The sequence below is a fragment of the Chenopodium album genome, chromosome 26, assembly GCF_948465745.1.
Source record: "Chenopodium album chromosome 26, dcCheAlbu1.1, whole genome shotgun sequence".
Taxonomy (NCBI): Eukaryota; Viridiplantae; Streptophyta; class Magnoliopsida; order Caryophyllales; family Amaranthaceae; genus Chenopodium; species Chenopodium album.
In genome coordinates, this window is record NC_137859.1 from 34,301,514 (window position 1) to 34,315,947 (window position 14,434).

Consider the following 14,434-nt stretch of genomic DNA (forward strand, 5'->3'; position numbering starts at 1 on the left):
TGGGGGATAATTTGTGTTTTTGGTGATGAAAGAATAATTTAATTGATTGTTTACATGAGATAAGATATGATACTTACATTACAAAGATAAATAGTTTGTTTAAACCTATCAATCAACACATCACATCACATCAATCAACACACATGTAAATAAGACAACAGATAGTGTTTCATTAGTTCACCAAGGTTTCCCGAGCGTGCACCCCCACAACCACAAATGTGGTAGCAAGAATTGGCCGGAATCCCCAACTCACAGAGGCTCCCCATCAACAATGCCAATTGCACTCTAAATAAGACACTAAGAATGAGGATAATTTATGTGGTTAAAGATTTCTTCCCGATTACGAGATAACTATAGGATCGGTCATTTGACTCATTTCATCGAAGAAACCCAAATGAATTTTTTAACCCTTAATAAAGTTGAAAGCATCGAACCGGACCGATACAAAAAACAAAGAAATTGAAATCGTGAGAAAGCTCGCTCATTGGAAACAGACGACTGCCATCTTTCTGCCATTTCCAGATCTTCTTCCTCTATCTTCTCTCTCCTCTTCTCTCCTATTTCACCTGTACAAAAATTAAGGTTTAATTTAGGGTTTGCCCCCAAATCAATTTCAATTTACGATGCCTCAATCTGGAAAATTGATGCCAAATTTAGATCAACAAAGCACTAAACTCCTCAATCTCACTGTTCTTCAGCGATTTGATCCTTGTATTCAAGATATTCTCTTCACTGCTGCTCATGTCGCTTTGTACGAATTCAGCATGGGTTCTAATCAATGGGTTCGTAATTCGTAATCTCAATCCTTTTTATCTTCTTCGTCTTCAGATTTTCTCTCTCCTAATTTCTGTTTTGCAAAATTTCGTTGATTTCAGAGTCGTAAGGATGTTCAGGGCTCCCTTTTTGTTGTTAAAAGGTATCTTAATTTGTTTTATTTGCTTCGATTTAGTGTTGAATTTGAAATCTTACGGCTTGTTTAGTAGGCGGTAATAAATGGTGGTAATGTTTATGGATTTGTAGTGTAATTTTGTTATGAGAACATTATAGCTATTTCCATGGTGTTGTTTATTATTTGATGGTGGTGAATAATTGAACTCTTTTGATTGCTGATGTTGCAGGAGTAAGGATCCTTGGCATCAGTTTATTGTTATGAATCAGAGAAATACAGGTTAGATTATCGGTCGAATTGCGAAATTTGTTTTCCAAATTCAATAGTTTTGTATAGAATCTACTTGTATTGCATTTTTATGTTGTGCATATGCTTTTATTGATAATGATAGGAGATAGGAATGATAATGATTTAATACTGATTTTAAAAAATTGAACATTGCCCTAGAGTTCATTTGGTTTCTCTTCTCGAAATGAGTTAAACAAAAGTACAAAACCAATGGAAAGAATAGGAAACAGTTAACCTTGATTGAACTTTAATTGCTTCATCATGTTTAGTCAGGATTTTGTATCTCATCAAAGTAAATCCCCTCTGCTATGTTAAGCCATGTGTACGCTGAACATACACTTTGTTGTCTCTGCTGATCAAAGTTAGTGTGATTTGTTTTCTTTTCGCTTCAAATAAGATAAAAGAACTGACCCTTACAATGCAAAAAGGCTCCATTGTCAGAGGAGATATTTGGAGCAGAGTGGACAGGTCCTTGGTTATATGATGCATAATACCAGTGTGCTGGTGGGGAATGACTTGGCACTTCCCTTTGAATATCTTTTTAAAGCAATATGACCTTAATAGTGAGGATGTGTATTGAGGCTATTACTTGGTGTTGTTAGGGGTACTTATGTCTGCATTGTATTTATTTTATCTATTTTCTTTTCATATATATCAAGGATCATGCATATACATCCATACTATTATTTTGAGTATCAGATATGTTTGACTCAGGTATATTATGTTGTACTATTTCTCATCTTTTCTCTCCTTTGTTAGACGTAAATAATGTTCTCACATGATAAAATTATAGCTTATGGTTGTACTAGGGTGGATGATTTCCAATTGCTTTGCCGCTGTAACCTTTGTTTTACCCCCCAAGTTCAATTACTGCTCCCCCCTCCTTTTCTTTTTGGTGTGCACACTTTATGCATGTTTTTTCGGAGCTTGATGAGATGTTATGTAAATGAAAGGGAAATGTATGACCTATCAATTCTAGATGATTTCCTCAACTTTCTCTTAGATATACCAGGGAGCTTAGCTTTCAACACCTTAATTCTTTCCTTTTTATGCAACCTTGCCTGGAAGGCCTAGATGCCAAGATTTGTCCTAAGATCTGAGCTTGAATTTGACTGCTTTCCTTTGAATTGTTAATTCGGATTAGACAGACATACAAGTTTAGGTATCTCAGTGTTGGGAATTTTAGAGGAGGAAATTAATCAATAGTAACGCACATTATCACAACAATAGTTGTGGGCAATTTTAATTACCCTTTTCTATTAATCAAAAGACTGAATTGCAAGAATAATACCCTCATATAGATATATAGATATAGATCTTTAGATAACCAAGCTTTAGCTACTTGTGGTTATTACGCTTGTATTTTCCTCACTATACATAATTACCACTCTTAGCTCTCCCTTAATTACTATTTCTCCTATAAGTGGTCTTCTCTCTTGATATGAGGCTTGTTTAATCATGATGTCAAACCTTCCCTGAATGGCCTTTATATATAGGGCTACTAATCTAATACTTCCTTCAATCTAAAGTAGATGACTTGTTTATTTTTGGCACACATATTAAGCCAATTAAGAAGTGAGATAGGCCATATTACCCTTACCCAATTACCCCTCTACTTGGCCCTTTATCTACTAATTAACTAGTCAACCACACAAAATGTACCCAAAATACTATGAAATGCATGAACTAAAAAGAAAATTTCCAAAAAGGAATCTGTGTTTGCTAATTTGGAATAGTGGAAGTACAATCTTTTTAACAGTGGTCCCAAGGGGTTCTTTGATATACTACTCATAGCATTCAACCTTCCATAGTATGACACCTAGCATACTTAGATCCCCCCATGACTCCATAAGTATAGGTAATCCCCTAAACTTAACCCTTAAGTAAATTGATCAATGGTCAATTACATTTCAGCATGTAACCTGACTTCCACACATAAATCTGAATTGCCTGCGTGGGGAGATTGGCCAAAATCTATGCAGTAGCTACAAAACAAATTATACGCGAGGGCATTTCTTTTATATTTGTTCTTGCTTCTTTGTTGTGGTCTTGCTCCAACAGTCCAACACATGATCTTTGACGTCTGTAGTTCTAGCCTTCTAGGTTGGAAGTAGGGGATTAATGATCTTTGACGTCTGTAGTTCTACCCCCCCCCCCCCCCTCCCCGTATTTTCCTAAGTGAAACATTTTGACTTTTTGCCCTGTTCACCTAATCCACTTTGACTAATGTTAGTGACTTAAAAATTAGAAAAACTATAGTCTTGTGGGTACTTGTTGGAATCGTCTCAATGAATAAGTTATTCATATTCAATTGTTATAATTTTTACTTATTGATAATAAAGATATTATTGGCTAAAGTTTAGAATTGTTATACTAGTACATGCTAAGGATAAATGTTTTACATAAAAAATACAGAGGGAGTATAATTAAGGCAAACTAGAAAACAAGCTAATAGCGCAGGTTCCAATGAGCTCTGAATCTTTTCATGTTGAATGATACTATGTGCTTTTATGTGTTTAAACATCTAGGTCATGATCTTTTAAAGTGTTATATGACTATATGTGAGTTTTATCGCTATATGTATTAAGGTTCTTGATCTGTTCTGTTGCAGAAAATCTTGTGGAGAATCTCTCAGGCAGTTTCGAATTTGACGTTCAAGTTCCTTATCTTCTATACAAAAATGTTGTCCAAGAAGTTAATGGCATATGGTTTTATAATACTCCTGAATGCGAGGAGGTTGCTGATCTCTTTAACAGGTGATATATTATGGTGGCAATAAATTTGCGAAATCATTATTGATAAAGAGCAATATTTTATCTTTCTTAGTGTTTCTTGTCATGTTTGTTATCTATTCTTGCTTTGTTTTCATTCTCAGAAATGTCCCTTGTTCTGCATATGATATTGGTTGTGTGCAGAGTCTACCACATGTTATACTTATAATTTGATATTGTTCAATAATTATTGTTAGTTGATCCTAATGTACTTTGTATGATTTTCTTGGTAAATTATTTGTTTTTCTCAATTGTGGTGTCCTGCTGCAGGATCATTGACTCATATGGAAGGAGTGCTCTAGAGCCATCAGAATTTAACCAAAGGTAGTAATTAACTTTTAGTATTTCTGTAAAGCAGCAATAGGATTTAAAGAAATAACTAAGTCACTTCTATGAATTAAATGTAAGAAGATGAAAGTTGACCTTTAATCATTTTGAATCATTTCCATAGTTTATAATATTATGAATTTAATGTTGTTCAATAAGTGAGCTGTCACTGAAAGATGTAATGGTAGCAATTGGAAGCCATTTGAGCTCTCTCAGTGTGCATTTATGACTAGTGTTAAAGCATGTTTTGGTGGTATGATTTAGGACTATTTTTATTAAGTACTGCAAAAGGGTATTGCATTCCTTTTTATTTGGTTAATATTTTGGTCCTAGTATCAGGTAAAGCTTTGTTGATGATTCTGTGAAAATTATTGTGGTGCAAATCTATTTGCACAAAGCATCAATAGTGTCAGAGTGATAACGCTTTTATATTGGCCTTTTATTATGCAGCGAGTTCAAAGAACTTGAACCTGTCCCATCTGCGGCAGTTATCGAAAGCCCATTGGAGCCATCACCTGGGATATCATCAGCTTCCATTAACGTCTCTGGCATTACTGAGATTACTTCTATTTCAAATTTGTTCAATGTCCGTACTTGGAAAATCTTGAGATATAATTTTGTTAATTAGTATCACTACTTCATCTTACTTAGTTTTTTATTTTATTTATTTTATTTTTTAATTTTTTTTTTAATATATATATAAATTTTGTTTGTCAAATTCATTTGTGTGTGTGTGTGTGTGCGCGCTAGTATGAGCTTTGTGACCTGCTTTGTCTCTAGCATGTTAAATGAAGATGTGAGATGTTGGGTTCATCATTATTTGTTCTTTTGATAATTTTGTAATGTTTTGATCATCTAGCATCTCGAATTCTGCTTGACATATCTAATTGAAGGAGGGAGGGTATATTGTAATTGATCATCTAGCATCTCAATTTCTGCTTGACATTTCTAATTGAAGAAGGGAGGGTATTTGTATACCCTTTCTTTTTCACACTAAACACACTTTTTTTTTAATCGAAATTATTTCAACCTTTTGTTATGTTCTTTCTTTCTTTCATTCTTCCTTTCTTTTTTTTTTTTATTTTTATTAATTGGACGGTTCCTTCTAACAATTCATGTTAGCTGACCCCACATTATTTTGAGACTAAGGCTTTGTTGTTGTTGTTGACTTCTTGTTGTTGTTGTTGTTGTTGTTGTTGTTGTTGTTGTATGGTCTCCATCCTTATCTAAGCTTTTAATGAGTCCAAGCTTCAAGAGCAATGGCCTCTTCTATGGCCTTGTATATCTGATACACATATCACTCACCCTGCTTATGATAATATACACCTGAGATCCAGGCTTTGGAAAAAGAGTTCCCTCTTATATCTCAAGTAGCTCTACATTAACAGACTTTTAGCTGTTTTTTTTTTTGGGAATCGTCTATGCTTCGTCCATTTTTTTTTTTTTTTTTTTCATTTCATTGATTATACTTTTCCTTATCTTAAAAGAAAATATTTTAGGTGCTGTGATTTTAAAAATGTGAAATACCTTGAAACTTATCCTCCATTGAGGCTGTAACTTAGTTTACTTGCTACTGAGGCGCTTTTGCATATTATATGACTTTTGGTTGCATGAGTTTTTATGTAATCCTTCAAATATTACGAGGTTGACCATATATGATTGGCAAATTTTACTGATCTGTCAAAGACGTTTTTATTTAGTATTCTGCATAATGATTTTAGAATGCTGTAATACTGCATCACCTTGTGAAAGCAAGCAAGTGGATTCATCTGACTGTTGTGATGTGTTTTTTTTGTATAATTTCAGGCCGCAACCAATATTTCTAATTCAGGGAAACCAGTGCAAACTTATCATCCTTCCAGTGAACATTTGACATCGATAGGCAGTTCCGGTCTGATACCTGCACCTACTGGACTTCTTCAAGTACCTTCTGTGGCAACATCAGCTCCAACCTTTCATCTAATTCACCACCATGAAGGTTCTGATTCAACTTACAGAGGCAATCAGATAGCAAATCTTGTCACACCTGCTATCTTTCACAACCCCCATTCTTCATCTGCCATGTCACAGCCACCTGTTCCATCATCCTTGCCACACACTGCTCTGCAGCCTTCGTTGACTCTCCAGCGCCCATACGGAGCCCCATTTCTTCAACCTTACCCTCCACCAGCACCATCGCCATTTCTTACACCACAGAATATTGCTGCACCAACCCACGGACCTGTTATTGACCGAGGCAAAGTTCGTGAAGCTCTTATGACGCTTGTCCAGGTTAACATCCCCCACCACCCCCCTCCCCTCTGGGGCTTTTTTTTTTAATTTTTATTTTAGAACTTTGTTACTCTGAATATGTTTCTTTTATCAATGAAAATTGCTGGTTAATGGGAGTATGAGACCAAACTGACACAAGTGAATGAAGTTATGTATGAGACATAAATTCTTAACATATCAAGTTTTTTTTTTTTGTTTAAAAAAAAAGAACAGATCTGTGGGAGTGAATAGAATGAGTTTTGTGTAGAGTGGAATTCACATGCGTTACTTTTAACGTAGTCAGGGATAGGGATGATGCTAAAAACAAGCATCTGTTAGTTTTACAACTTGTACTTCCTCCATTCTCCCTCTATTTTGTCCACATGTAGCTTAACAGGATTGACTTAACCACTTCCTCAGAGTTTGATTTGGCGTATATGGGGTCATGCGCCTTTTGTGGTCTAGCCTTCTAGGCAAAGCAATGTCGATGAAGCGCAGCTAAGATGCAGCTGACACAAGGCGCATTACAGTTTTTTCATAACTATTTTCTTAAAAAACTATTTATTTTATATGCCTCACTTCAACGAGGTTAATACTGCAATAACCAGTGCTGCAAATTGTATGGTCCTTATGATCATGAAACATGTTTTTGTTCCCACTACGTAGCGAAGAAATCACATATATGAAGCACTCATAAGTCATGGTCAAATACTGTCAGTGTTTTGTTGCTGAGCAGTTTGGTGCATGTACCAAACCTTCAAGTTCTCGCTTGATGTACAAAACTAGTATTTTGCCTTGGACATTATACCCCATTATTAAATCATATCCAGTTTTGTGCATGATAGATCAAACTTTTAGTTGAATGGTAAGGTTTGCTCTTGCAACTTTGATGTCATAGGATCAAATTCCACTTGGAGGAATTGGAGTTGGAATTCCCTTTCCTCCCCAATATCTAGAGCGTGTACTTTGACTTTTCTGATGGGGCTTCCTGTGATAGGGCCCCTTTCTGGCCTAGGCCTACTACATTACATAAACAAAAAAAGTATGAGCTATGAACTCAAGTGCTTGTTTGTTGCTTAGTGCTCAAGATTGTAAGGGATGAAGTTGTTTAAATACTCCATTTATACTTGTATTTAGGCTGATGTTATTCTATTTCCTTTTCCAGGACAATCAATTCATCGATATGTTCTGCAAAGCATTACAGCAGGTGCACCAAGTGTAAACATATTGTAGAAGTGATCAAGTGTTCTAAGGACTAAGGACGCATGTACAGGACGTGTATTTTCCATTCACATTTTGGGTGCAAAATACTTAAACAGGAAACTAATCCTACAAAGGATTCCAGCATCTCGTTACATGTTAGGGGCTGAAATTCGCCATCCGATCTTCTGTGGGAGTTTGTTTCCGGCTTGAATTACCAACTTTGGAAAGAGCAGTGCATAATCTATGTCAGTATGGTAACAGTTTGTCGCTGTTGAAGAGATTATCAATAACCTAGTTCGGTCCATCTTACTTTGTTATGGGATTAGTGTTATCATATGGGTTTGTGGTCTGTGTAATCGATTTTACTTCTGAACTCCTTAGGGATATACTGATAGCCGAAGCTAGCTCAAAAAAGAATACAGGACAATGAAATAGTCCTTGTAGACAGTTAACTTTCTCTTATTACGTGCACAAAAAGAGAAATAAAAGAAAAAACCAATTGCAGCAAGTTTTGCAAAGCTATAATATTGCTCTGATTTTATTGTTGATACTTGATAAGTGAAATGGAAATTTGACTATATATTGGCTTCTTGTAATGCATTTATGTGTCATACAATTTGATGCTTGTTACTCAAAATTTATCATCTGGAATCTTGCCATGTTTTTAACATCAAAATTTGATTTTGGAATTCCTATTATTGTAAGGCTGTGTTTTGTTCAATTGACCTAATTGAATTATTCATACTTCCTCCATTCTCATTTATCAAACAATTGCTCCATTTCTAATTTTACACTATTCAACATGTTTTCTTTTAATATGGAATTTTTCAAGTATAGGTTACGGTTAATCTATGGAATTAACGAATATCCAGGTTTATCTCCTCATACAATTTAATGTATATTGATTTTGTGCCACTTTATTTAAAAAGCTTTTAATACTTGAAAAATTAGACTATGAGATGAAATACATTTACAAGTTTATCTCAAAGATATTTATGTATCGGAGTGCAAATAATACACAAATTCTTATATATGGTGTTACTTAGTAGTATTACAAGGGTTATTACGTCAATATAAAAGGGGTAATCGGTCAAAAAAGTCATGATCTCTATATCCTCTGTTGAATTGTTTTTGCTCCTCTTAAACACAGGACTGTGTTGAATAGTGTGAAAATGGCGGTGGCGCTAATCAGGAGAATGACCAGCAACTCCGTCGGAAACCCTAATTCCTTGCCTTCTTCTCTCCTCTCTCGCAGAGGCATCGCTTCCAGACTCTTCGTCGGAGGTATCTTTTTCTCTTCTATTGATTCAATCGTCTTCCTTTGCATTTTTTTCGTATTTTGATTCGTCTTCTTTCGGAGCATCAATTTGCTTAATTTTGATCGTATGAACAAACTGATACAATTTTGAGGAAATTTGTTTAGGAATGTGTTGATGTTGAAGTTGTGTGAGATCATATTGTATATATAATTGATTTTATTTTAGCAGATTGAGTGTATGCGCAAGGTGTTGATTGTTGAGTGAATTGGTGATTTTTGAAGGGAAATTGATTAGGTGTTTAGTGTTGAATGATACAGTACTCTTATGAATTCCGTCTCACTTTAATTGGTCACATTTTAATTTTGATAAGTTTTAATATAATAGGCCACTTGTTACATCCAGTTATCTACTATCGAGTATTATTCGACTTAGTTGAATTATGAATTGTATCGTGATGAGGTGCTTGTTCTTGACAATTGTACGTAGTATAAATATTCATAGATATTCGTGTTATTTCAGGCGAATTTCTAAAATTGACCACCTGCAATTATTTCTTCAATGATCCTAGTTGTTCTAATCTTCTAGAGTAATAGATTATTACTTTGTAATACTTTTCTCGACAAGATCAATGACCAAATATAGATTGAAAACACTTAAATGCTTAAATTTAAGGATGGGAGTTATACAAAAGTGACAAAACTACACACTGCATTATATAGGATTAGGACTCTATCGACAATCCATATGACTTAGCTTGACTAACTATAGGTTGCATGAACGTTATCGAAACTTGTGGAAGTGAACTTACTTGAGATGTTTAGTAGGTATATTACTGGTATCTCCTTTCATTTGTGGGGTCTATCAGAGAATGATACTTCATATGGATTTCTGAGAGTTTGATGGTTGAACTGTTATTGTACAAACTTTGCAGCCCCCTTTGCAAAACATGATAATATGTAGCATTCTTTGGTTTGCTTGACAAGCATGAACATTTTGTAACAAGCTTTTCTCAATTTGTGGTGTTGAAATAGCGACAATTTCAATGTTTGTCTTGGTGACAACAAACTCAGCCCCTTTGTACATCATAATAATACATCTGTGGTTTCTCTTTCTATCACCTTGATCTCCTGGTAATTTGCCACACAAGCTTGAACTTTCAGCCTTTCTCCAAAGCATAATATTTGTTCCAAGAGTCAAGGACCAACTCAAACTCTAAGCTGAAATTAGTTAAACTCAAGTCTAAGCTCGAGCTTTTAGTCAATCTTAAAAATTCATTCAAGTTTTGTTAGGAATACGTGTGCCAATCAATTATGGAAAAACAAGTTGAAAGTCCATTTATTCTAAAAGGAAGAAAGGAAAAACATTTTGAGGGAAGTAAGAACTCTATGCTTTTTTCAAAGGTATGCTTCAGACTGCGAGAAGGGCGTTTTGTGACAACTCTGCTAATATTGTTTGCTTCTATCTGTTTCATATATAGTGGCATTGATGTTTACAAGAGAGCAAGTAACATATGAATGTTTCATTATCTCATCATTTGTTGTGAAATTTTGACTCTCCCAGCAATTGTGGGAGATATAATTTTATAGTAGGATCTGATCTAGTATGCATCATTGCTATTCTCATAGATACAATTTTGCACTGGACATTTTAGTTTAGGGCTCCAAACTTTATGACCACTTTGTTGATAACCTTTTGCCAATCAAGTATGGAATTTGCATGCTTATATTGAGCTTACTTGTATATTTCTCTTTTCTTGGCTGACTAGATGCCTACTTCTGATTTGTGTTCCAGGACTTTCATTTTATACTACAGAGAAGACATTAGCAGAAGCATTCTCACAGTATGGACAAGTGATACAAGGTAACTGAGTTTGAAGCCAGTTATAGAATTAAAATAAGAAATGTAGAATTGAGGAAAAAATAAATTAAATTTGGGAACGTTTGATAGATGATTGTAAATCTGTATTGCTGACGCGATTAAACACCAAATTATATCATAGTATGGGTATGGGCACTACTGCACTAGCCAAAATTAAACAAGTAGATTAATCTCATCAATTTATATTGTATTTCCTATCTCCCTAGATGCTCTATTTCTATAATATTCTTTTCTTAATAAACTTACCTGTCTTCCTCCTCAAGATACTAGTCAGATTGCACTGCCTTCCTGATGTCTTACTCATAAACACCACCCACAACCCCCACCCCGCTAAAAAAAGGTGTGTTATGCTCGTTTTCTGTTTGACGATGCTAATGTGGTCTCTTTTTGACAGCAAAAATTGTACATGATCGTGTCTCAGACAGATCTAAGGGTTTCGGGTTTGTAACTTATGCATCAGAAGATGAAGCTGATAAAGCTTTGACAGAGATGAATGGAAAAGTATGTGTGTAATGTATGTTAAGCTGCTCCGTGTTTCATTATTTACGACTGCATTGGAAATAACTGTTGAAAACTTGCAGCAAGTACATGGGCGCATTATATATGTTGATTATGCGAAGCCAGAGGCTGGATTTCGTAGGGAAATGCCCATAGCACGAGGACCACCTGCTGCTTGATGCTGAATCTGTTGGCATAAATACATCAAGTAATGATAGCATGAGTCCATCAATTTGGCTAACATGCTGATGATGGGTAGCTACACCCGATCCATAATATACCTTTGACAAAGCTACCAACCCGCATAATATAGTGGTGGGATATTCTAGTAAATTCAGGGCTGTTGGGTCCTGGGCTTGTTTATTCCTTTTTCTCTATCCAGTATACTATTCTTTGATCATTGAAAGGCTCAACTGCTACATGTCAATGGAAGTTTGTTAATGTCTACTAGCAGCCAGCACTTTACATCAAAAACTGCAGAGATTGATGAAATTTCATCTTTCAAATCGTCTATAGTTGTTGTGTCAGCTGTCAATATAGATGAATAAGCTGAAGCTGATCTCAAGCTTCCATATCTTTAAGTCCAGGTAAGAGAGTTGTATATACAGTTTCTCTGCTGAATGATTAAATATAGTCAAAGTTATTTCCCGTTTTCAATGATATTATTCTTGCTGAACTAATGGCACCGAGAAAAGGCAAATCAATGCCTGCATGATTTAAAATTGTGGAGCAAACATATCCATGAATTGCACAGTTATACACTTGTTTCTTAGCTACCCATCATCCGGGGGCTCCATCGACATTTTTTTTGAGAAATGAGAAGAGTCTGGGTTAGATGGCTGTTTATTTCTCCATGTTATATGCTGTTTCCATGCCTTTGTCATTCATCTGAAAAGGTGATTTTGGTCGTGTTTCTTGATAAGTTACAACTGGACTTAAACCTACTTTTGCTTCCAAGAAAATTAAAAACATTATAAAGGCATGCCTTGCAAACTGCATGAGCAAATTATAACCTACAACCTGCTCCTGCCCTTGAAATAGGGCAGTGCACTTTGCATGGATTTTTTGTCAAAGAAATCAGTGATAACTTGTCGCTAGTTGTACGTATAATTTGCTAATGCAAAATTTTCAACCTTAAAAATAAGCTACCTGTATGCTATCGGTATGACTCGTATGAGTGTTGGATGTGTGTATTATTCAATTATCTAGCAGGTTAATGTTGAAATTTTAGATGCTGGTATATTGCCCTAAAATTGGACAAGGCTAACGAGGCATAAACAGAACAAATTTTTGTTTAAGAAGACGCTTTGTATACATTTATAATGACTTGATTCTTAATGCTTGTATTTGAAGCCTATGATTGAGCTCATGTCGCATGTTTTCTTAATTTTCTTCTACGTGTATGAGACTGGTGTTATAGTGCCGAACTAGGATTTTATAAGCTTAATTGAATATCGAAAATCCAACATGAGTATGAAAGACAAATTGCACTTCCATCACTACCGATGTATGAGTTAAAATAAATAAATAAATAAATAAATAAACCTACTGATGTACTTTGTATCATGTATGATTAATATACTACTATGTGAGATTGGAGACTAGAGTAGTTGGTAAGTTCTCCGACTTTCAGGTGTGAGGCCAAGAGTCAAATCTCACCAAACATATTCTAGGAGAGATTTCCCTTACATTTCTCATTTCTAGGATGCCAAAAAATAAAATAAAAAGTAATATATACTCCCTCTATCCCTAAATTACATTCCTCCTTTCCATTTTTGGTATTCCAAAATTACATTCCTTCTTTCTATCTTTGGTAAGTTTTTTTTTAGTAAATCAACTCTCTTTTTCTGTTTTATATTTAATGCTTTCTCACTCATTCTTACCTAATCTCACTCATAATCCTTGTGCCAAATTACAATGAATATGATTGGTTAAAAATTTTCAATTAGGAGCATGTGGTTGGTCCTTTTTTTTTGGCAAAGGATTGATGACATGTCATGAGTAATCAATAACTATATACTAAAAGACACACCAGCAATGACACATGTCATTTCCTGGTGTGTCCTTAGTTTTTTTTTTTTCCTTTTTTTTTGATGAATTTCTATTAAGGAAATAAATATTATACAAAAATAATTCCTAATCTTATACGATATAATTATTTAAATTTAAAATATCTGACATATATTTCACACAAATATTTATAGTAATTAAAATAATCCCCTAATCTTATACAATATATTTACTTAAAACAAAAAAGATTTGACATATTTTAATACAAATATTTACAGCTATTAAAAAATTATTTTTAACATAATAATTTACAATATATTCAACTATTCATTTTTTCCTTGATAAAACATCTATAATTATGGATTAAAATCCATCATTTTACTACAAGAAGGTATATAACAAATCAATGCTTATAGAAATTAACAACATATACTCCGTATTTCTATTATCTCTCGATAATCTACATTTACAATAGTTATAATTAGTCAATTATCTATAATCTATCAATTTATACATATACTAATATAGAGGTAAAATTTTTTTTTGTTTCAAAAAAATGGAGGTGCTTAATTAGTTCATTTACAAAATGATACATATCACTATTTCATTATAAATCTCACTTTATTCCATTCTCTTATTAAAATAATTTGTGTAACATCACATCCTTAATACAAAAGTTAGAATATAATATTAAATAGACATCAAAAAACTAATGAAGATCTATTTTATTTGTTAAATTATTTTATTGTATTAATTTTCCTACTCCCTCCGTCTCCTTTTGATAGTCCCTTATGGGCACTTTTCACGGGAATTGATAAACACAAATAAGAGTAGTTAAAGTACATTGAAAAAGTAAATTAACATTGAGTATGCAAAAAAGTAGAGAAAGAAAGTAATAAAAGTACATTGGAAAACAAATTTTACACGGGAAATTTAAATTTGCACAAGTATTGTTGCAATTGGAGGGAATTTTGCTAAAAAAATAATATTAATGGTTGTTGGAAAAAGCAAATGGGGTGAACATTTTGGGACTAAAATTTGTCCATAAGGGACTATCAAAA

General features: G+C 34.1%; 2 protein-coding genes across 3 annotated transcripts; both read left to right on the top strand.

The window, feature by feature from the left end:
- The first annotated feature begins 435 nt into the window (after window positions 1-435).
- On the top strand, window positions 436-8,145 carry LOC145617346 (mRNA-decapping enzyme-like protein). Of its 2 annotated transcripts, none has more exons than XM_081672037.1 (8): window positions 436-782; window positions 876-916; window positions 1,119-1,168; window positions 3,789-3,933; window positions 4,219-4,272; window positions 4,726-4,816; window positions 6,082-6,546; window positions 7,691-8,145. In XM_081672037.1, exons 1-8 carry the CDS (start codon window positions 624-626, stop codon window positions 7,745-7,747), a joined length of 1,062 nt encoding a protein of 353 aa, XP_081528163.1. In that variant the 5' UTR covers window positions 436-623; the 3' UTR covers window positions 7,748-8,145. The 2 variants fall into 2 exon arrangements, with proteins under 2 accessions (XP_081528163.1, XP_081528162.1); XM_081672036.1 differs by having other exon boundaries at window positions 437-782; window positions 4,726-4,861.
- A 697-nt stretch (window positions 8,146-8,842) lies between these two features.
- On the top strand, window positions 8,843-12,011 carry LOC145618500 (small RNA-binding protein 11, chloroplastic-like). The gene is made up of 4 exons (XM_081673277.1): window positions 8,843-9,012; window positions 10,779-10,847; window positions 11,260-11,366; window positions 11,447-12,011. Exons 1-4 carry the CDS (start codon window positions 8,901-8,903, stop codon window positions 11,540-11,542), a joined length of 384 nt encoding a protein of 127 aa, XP_081529403.1. The 5' UTR covers window positions 8,843-8,900; the 3' UTR covers window positions 11,543-12,011.
- Window positions 12,012-14,434: the final 2,423 nt, after the last annotated feature.